The following is a 7,768-nucleotide window of genomic DNA, read 5'->3' on the forward strand; positions in this document are numbered from 1 at the left end:
AAAGGCGGCGCAAGAAGCGGAAGCGGAGCGCCAGTGTATTAGCCGGATCAACGCAGCGGAGCAAAGGGAGATGGCGCGTCTACGTGCGGAAACGGAGGAGGCAAGGGCGACGCGGACGGAGGGCGCGGCAGACGGGCTGGCGGTGATCTCCAGCGATGAGGAGGAGGCGGAGTGCCCACCAGCGCCGAAGGAGGCTCGAGTCCAGTCGCCCGAAGAGGAGTGGCAGGAGAGGCTGCGACGAGCCGAGGTGGAGGAGGAAGAGCTCTGGCAACCACCCCCTAAACACGTCGAGTCCGAGGAGGAGCCGCGGCCGCAGACCGCAGACCGCAGAAGAGCTGTTCCAGCGTCGGACGCCGGCTGACAACGCGCACGGCCAAGATCAACAGCAGCAGCAGCATCAGCAGCGGCAGTAGCAGCAGCAGCAGAAGCAGCATCAGCATCAGCCGCCATCGGGCCGTTCGTCTCACATGAGGTGCGCTCCGCGGTACGAGACGGCATGATGTGGCACGTGCAAACGCTGCACATATCGTGGGCCTCTGGGCCAGCGCCCCAGCAGCCCGAGCAAGAGGCGAAGGAGGCTCGACTGTGGGAGCGACGAGCGGGATCCGAGGCGGCGGGCACGGCCACAGGAGTCAACAGGCCCAGCGGTGGCACCCACAGCCGAAGAGGTGCCCGAGGGGACGGCAGAGGGCGAGACGGAGGGAACGACGAACACGCCGACATCACTGGCGGCGGAGGGCCCAGCGGCGGCACCCAAAGTCGAGGTGATGACCGACGGCGAAGCGGATGACGGCGCGAAAGCAACGGCGGAAGCGAAGAAGGACGCGGCCGCGGAACAACACTCACAACGAGGGGGAACGTTGTGAGTTGCTGCGGACACCGCAACTCTACGGTTATACCCGATACTAAGTCAGTATGGCTCTCCTCCGGCAGAGGCCGCTAATATTAAACGACACGACAAAGAGTGCGTGCGAGAGAGACAGAAAATCAGTCACGAGGGGGAACGTTGTGAGTTGCTGCGGACACCGCAACTCTACGGTTATACCCGATACTAAGTCAGTATGGCTCTCCTCCGGCAGAGGCCGCTAATATTAAACGACACGACAAAGAGTGCGTGCGAGAGAGACAGAAAATCAGTCTGAGCGTGACGTCGGGCGCTGCGTAGCCAATGCAAATTGATTTGTTCCTTTTGGCTACAAAAATTATCTGATCTAATCCAAATTCAGCAACCGGATAGATATAGTCATTCTCTATGATTCTGCGTTTTTAGTTTTCTCGAATCTGCAATATTGTGGATGCAACAGATTTTCGTCTTTTGTGGGGGCGGATGGGGGTGGGGCGAAATTCTGAGATATACGTTTTATAGTGACATCTTAAAGGAGTGTGTGTACTAAATTTGGTTACTCTAGCCGTAATAGTCTCTGAGATTTGTGGTTGCCTCAGATTTTCGTCCTTTGCGGGGCGGAAGGGGGTGTGGCGAAATTTGGACATGAAACGGTCAAGGTCCGATATCACAGGAGTGTGGATACCAAATTTGGTTGCTCTGGCTTTTATAGGTTCTGAGATCCTTGAACTCATATTTGGCAATTGGCAAAACCGACTATGAAACCTGTGTGTTAGAGTGAGACAGAGCGAGAAAGAGTGAAATTGTTTTCGTGATTCTGGCTGTAATAATTGTACGATCTGGTTCAGATTTTGCACTTTAGAAGATTTAGTCATCTTCTACGATTCTGCGTTTTTAGTTTTCTCGTATCGTCGAAATTGTGGATGCCACAGATTTTCGCCCTTTGTGGGGGCGGAAGTGGGCGGGGCAAAGTTTTGAAATATTTTTGGAGCAGTGACATATCACAGAAGTCTGGATCCAAAACATCGTTGCTCTAGCTCTTATAGTCTTTGAGCATTAGGCGCTGAAGGGGACGGACAGACGGACAGACGGACGGACGGACAGACGGACAGACGGACAGACGGACGGACGGACAGACAGACATGGCTCAATCGACTCGGCTATTGATGCTGATCAAGAATATATATACTTTATGGGGTCGGAAACGATTCCTTCTGGACGTTACACACATCCACTTTTACCACAAATCTAATATACCCCAATACTCATTTTGAGTATCGGGTATAAAAATCGGAAAAAAGAAAGGAAAACGAGGGGGAACGTTGTGAGTTGCTGCGGACACCGCAACTCTACGGTTATACCCGATACTAAGTCAGTATGGCTCTCCTCCGGCAGAGGCCGCTAATATTAAACGACACGACAAAGAGTGCGTGCGAGAGAGACAGAAAATCAGTCTGAGCGTGACGTCGGGCGCTGCGTAGCCAATGCAAATTGATTTGTTCCTTTTGGCTACAAAAATTATCTGATCTAATCCAAATTCAGCAACCGGATAGATATAGTCATTCTCTATGATTCTGCGTTTTTAGTTTTCTCGAATCTGCAATATTGTGGATGCAACAGATTTTCGTCTTTTGTGGGGGCGGATGGGGGTGGGGCGAAATTCTGAGATATACGTTTTATAGTGACATCTTAAAGGAGTGTGTGTACTAAATTTGGTTACTCTAGCCGTAATAGTCTCTGAGATTTGTGGTTGCCTCAGATTTTCGTCCTTTGCGGGGCGGAAGGGGGTGTGGCGAAATTTGGACATGAAACGGTCAAGGTCCGATATCACAGGAGTGTGGATACCAAATTTGGTTGCTCTGGCTTTTATAGGTTCTGAGATCCTTGAACTCATATTTGGCAATTGGCAAAACCGACTATGAAACCTGTGTGTTAGAGTGAGACAGAGCGAGAAAGAGTGAAATTGTTTTCGTGATTCTGGCTGTAATAATTGTACGATCTGGTTCAGATTTTGCACTTTAGAAGATTTAGTCATCTTCTACGATTCTGCGTTTTTAGTTTTCTCGTATCGTCGAAATTGTGGATGCCACAGATTTTCGCCCTTTGTGGGGGCGGAAGTGGGCGGGGCAAAGTTTTGAAATATTTTTGGAGCAGTGACATATCACAGAAGTCTGGATCCAAAACATCGTTGCTCTAGCTCTTATAGTCTTTGAGCATTAGGCGCTGAAGGGGACGGACAGACGGACAGACGGACGGACGGACAGACGGACAGACGGACAGACGGACGGACGGACAGACAGACATGGCTCAATCGACTCGGCTATTGATGCTGATCAAGAATATATATACTTTATGGGGTCGGAAACGATTCCTTCTGGACGTTACACACATCCACTTTTACCACAAATCTAATATACCCCAATACTCATTTTGAGTATCGGGTATAAAAATCGGAAAAAAGAAAGGAAAACGAGGGGGAACGTTGTGAGTTGCTGCGGACACCGCAACTCTACGGTTATACCCGATACTAAGTCAGTATGGCTCTCCTCCGGCAGAGGCCGCTAATATTAAACGACACGACAAAGAGTGCGTGCGAGAGAGACAGAAAATCAGTCTGAGCGTGACGTCGGGCGCTGCGTAGCCAATGCAAATTGATTTGTTCCTTTTGGCTACAAAAATTATCTGATCTAATCCAAATTCAGCAACCGGATAGATATAGTCATTCTCTATGATTCTGCGTTTTTAGTTTTCTCGAATCTGCAATATTGTGGATGCAACAGATTTTCGTCTTTTGTGGGGGCGGATGGGGGTGGGGCGAAATTCTGAGATATACGTTTTATAGTGACATCTTAAAGGAGTGTGTGTACTAAATTTGGTTACTCTAGCCGTAATAGTCTCTGAGATTTGTGGTTGCCTCAGATTTTCGTCCTTTGCGGGGCGGAAGGGGGTGTGGCGAAATTTGGACATGAAACGGTCAAGGTCCGATATCACAGGAGTGTGGATACCAAATTTGGTTGCTCTGGCTTTTATAGGTTCTGAGATCCTTGAACTCATATTTGGCAATTGGCAAAACCGACTATGAAACCTGTGTGTTAGAGTGAGACAGAGCGAGAAAGAGTGAAATTGTTTTCGTGATTCTGGCTGTAATAATTGTACGATCTGGTTCAGATTTTGCACTTAGAAGATTAGTCATCTTCTACGATTCTGCGTTTTTAGTTTTCTCGTATCGTCGAAATTGTGGATGCCACAGATTTTCGCCCTTTGTGGGGGCGGAAGTGGGCGGGGCAAAGTTTTGAAATATTTTTGGAGCAGTGACATATCACAGAAGTCTGGAGCCAAAACATCGTTGCTCTAGCTCTTATAGTCTTTGAGCACTAGGCGCTGAAGGGGACGGACAGACGGACGGACGGACAGACGGACAGACGGACGGACGGACAGACAGACATGGCTCAATCGACTCGGCTATTGATGCTGATCAAGAATATATATACTTTATGGGGTCGGAAACGATTCCTTCTGGACGTTACACACATACACTTTTACCACAAATCTAATATACCCCAATACTCATTTTGAGTATCGGGTATAAAAAAAAGGATGGAAAGGGGGAACCGAAGGAAAGCTAACAAAACCAGGGTGCACCCTAGGGTTAACGCGGCGAGAGGCGCGGATAATTTTCAAAACGGGAGCGAGCGAGAGAGCCAGCTGGAAGGCAAGAGAGAGCCATCCCACGGGCCCATGTAAGGCACCGTTACAGGGAACGGTGAGCACCGGCACGAGCCCTTATAAAGAAGGGAGCAGCGCACGATCAGGTCTTTTCAAAAAAAGTTGACCACGTGCAAAAAAAAGGGTAAGATGCAGCAGCACTTAATGAGATATATAACAGAGCAGCGGAAATGGATTCGCCGCGGGTATCAGGCTATGGGCGATACGCAAAGTCGGCGGCAGGCGTACCAGGTCGAACGTGAGGAGCGAAGGGCGAATAGGTCCCCGGAGCTACAGTTATTGGCCTCACCGCTAGTGTCAACCGCGGGATCCATGGGACCGACGGTGTCCCCGGTGGTATCGCCGGGGTACACTGAGGCGGAAAGTGACCTGGAGTTGGTGAGCTGGGAGCGGGCGCCACGGAGAAAACGCGCACGCGAGGCGAAGCGCGAGGAGCCCCATACCAGCAAGCACGAGGAGCCCCGCGCCAGCAAACATGAGGAGCCCCGGTCCAGCAGACGCGAGGAGCCCCACACCGGCAAGCGCGAGCAGCCCCACGTCAGCAAACGCGAGGAGCGGTCTGAGGGAGGCAGGAAGGGGCGCACGGAGACGCGGAACGAGGAGCCCAGTGAGCGGGCATCGAAGCGGGCGTCCACGCGTTCGACGCGTACGGCCAAGGGAGAGGAGCCGTCGGCACGCACAAGGGGAAGATCGACAGCGTGGCGAGGGGACCAGCGGCCGACAAACCCACAGGTCGAGGAGCCGCAGCCAACGCCGACCGAAAACGCGGTCAAAGAGCCGCAGACAACCGCATGCCAAGAGGCTGAAGGCCACACAGGAGTCTGAAAAGGCGGCGCAAGAAGCGGAAGCGGAGCGCCAGTGTATTAGCCGGATCAACGCAGCGGAGCAAAGGGAGATGGCGCGTCTACGTGCGGAAACGGAGGAGGCAAGGGCGACGCGGACGGAGGGCGCGGCAGACGGGCTGGCGGTGATCTCCAGCGATGAGGAGGAGGCGGAGTGCCCACCAGCGCCGAAGGAGGCTCGAGTCCAGTCGCCCGAAGAGGAGTGGCAGGAGAGGCTGCGACGAGCCGAGGTGGAGGAGGAAGAGCTCTGGCAACCACCCCCTAAACACGTCGAGTCCGAGGAGGAGCCGCGGCCGCAGACCGCAGACCGCAGAAGAGCTGTTCCAGCGTCGGACGCCGGCTGACAACGCGCACGGCCAAGATCAACAGCAGCAGCAGCATCAGCAGCGGCAGTAGCAGCAGCAGCAGAAGCAGCATCAGCATCAGCCGCCATCGGGCCGTTCGTCTCACATGAGGTGCGCTCCGCGGTACGAGACGGCATGATGTGGCACGTGCAAACGCTGCACATATCGTGGGCCTCTGGGCCAGCGCCCCAGCAGCCCGAGCAAGAGGCGAAGGAGGCTCGACTGTGGGAGCGACGAGCGGGATCCGAGGCGGCGGGCACGGCCACAGGAGTCAACAGGCCCAGCGGTGGCACCCACAGCCGAAGAGGTGCCCGAGGGGACGGCAGAGGGCGAGACGGAGGGAACGACGAACACGCCGACATCACTGGCGGCGGAGGGCCCAGCGGCGGCACCCAAAGTCGAGGTGATGACCGACGGCGAAGCGGATGACGGCGCGAAAGCAACGGCGGAAGCGAAGAAGGACGCGGCCGCGGAACAACACTCACCTGAGCCATGGGAGAGAGGTCCTTGGCGATGGCCGGAACCCGGCCAGAGCGAGCGTCCGAAGCTGGGCCGACAGGCGTCGTGCCCAGGGGAGCGGGCGGAGGCGCTCCGGCCCGATCTCCAGCGCCAGGCATCGTGGCCCCAGACGAGGAGTGGCCGGCCGTCGTCACGAGCTCTCTCGCGCGGATAAAGCCAACCCCAAGGAGGGTGAAGCGTCTGGTCAACGACGGTGGCGTCCGGTACCGGCTATCGGTGTCCACCGATCGGCAGGAGGAATTCCGGGCTAGGTATTGAGGAGAAAAGAAGAGTAGAGAAGAAGAATGAAAAAAAGTAACTGAAAACAAGAGCAAATAAAAAACGAGGGGGAACGTTGTGAGTTGCTGCGGACACCGCAACTCTACAGTTATACCCGATACTAAGTCAGTATGGCTCTCCTCCGGCAGACGCCGCTAATATTAAACGACACCACAAAGAGTGCGTGCGAGAGAGACAGAAAATTAGTCTGAGCGTGACGTCGGGCGCTGCGTAGCCACTGCAAATTGATTTCTTGCTTTTGGTTACAAAAATGATCCGAAATTTTGAAACAAACTCGTCTCGGTCCGATATATTAGGAGTCTGGATACCAAATTTGGTTGCTCTAGCTTTTACAGTCTCTGAGATCTAGGCGCTAATGTTTTACTCTAAGCAAAGCCGCCTATGCTACGTGTGTGTTAGAGAGAGACAGGGCGAGAAAAAATTAAATTGTTTTCTTGATGCTGGCTATAATAATTACACGATCCAATTCAGATTCTGCAGTCTAAAATATATGGTCATTCTCTACGATTCTGCGTTTTTGGTTTAATCGTATCTTTAACGAGGGGGAACGTTGTGAGTTGCTGCGGACACCGCAACTCTACGGTTATACCCGATACTAAGTCAGTATGGCTCTCCTCCGGCAGACGCCGCTAATATTTAACGACACGACAAAGAGTGCGTGCGAGAGAGACAGAAAATCAGTCTGAGCGTGACGTCGGGCGCTGCGTAGCCACTGCAAATTGATTTGTTCCTTTTGGCTATAAAAATGATCTGATCTGATCCAGATTCAGCAACTGGATAGATATAGTCATTCTCTATGATTCTGCGTTTTTAGTTTTCTCGAATCTGCAATATTGTGGATGCAACAGATTTTCGTCTTTTGTGGGGGCGGATGGGGGTGGGGCGAAATTCTGAGATATACGTTTTATAGTGACATCTTAAAGGAGTGTGTGTACTAAATTTGGTTACTCTAGCCGTAATAGTCTCTGAGATTTGTGGTTGCCTCAGATTTTCGTCCTTTGCGGGGCGGAAGGGGGTGTGGCGAAATTTGGACATGAAACGGTCAAGGTCCGATATCACAGGAGTGTGGATACCAAATTTGGTTGCTCTGGCTCTTATAGGTTCTGAGATCCTTGAACTCATATTTGGCAATTGGCAAAACCGACTATGAAACCTGTGTGTTAGAGTGAGACAGAGCGAGAAAGAGTGAAATTGTTTTCGTGATTCTGGCTGTA

At 52.4% G+C, this 7,768-nt stretch overlaps 1 protein-coding gene across 1 annotated transcript; it reads left to right on the forward strand.

The window, feature by feature from the left end:
• Nucleotides 1-4,765: 4,765 nt before the first annotated feature.
• LOC113567096 lies at nt 4,766-5,395 on the forward strand. Its single transcript, XM_026994270.1, has one exon. It carries the CDS (start codon nt 4,766-4,768, stop codon nt 5,393-5,395), a length of 630 nt encoding a protein of 209 aa, XP_026850071.1.
• The last annotated feature ends 2,373 nt before the right edge of the window (nt 5,396-7,768 follow it).

This window comes from Drosophila persimilis, unplaced genomic scaffold (genome assembly GCF_003286085.1).
Source record: "Drosophila persimilis strain 14011-0111.01,24,50 unplaced genomic scaffold, DperRS2 tig00001709-arrow-arrow-pilon, whole genome shotgun sequence".
Classification (NCBI taxonomy): Eukaryota; Metazoa; Arthropoda; class Insecta; order Diptera; family Drosophilidae; genus Drosophila; species Drosophila persimilis.

Coding starts and splice junctions, on each gene's coding strand:
- LOC113567096 (XM_026994270.1), top strand. CDS start 4,766: ATGGGCGATACGCAAAGTCGGCGGCAGGCGTACCAGGTCGAACGTGAG.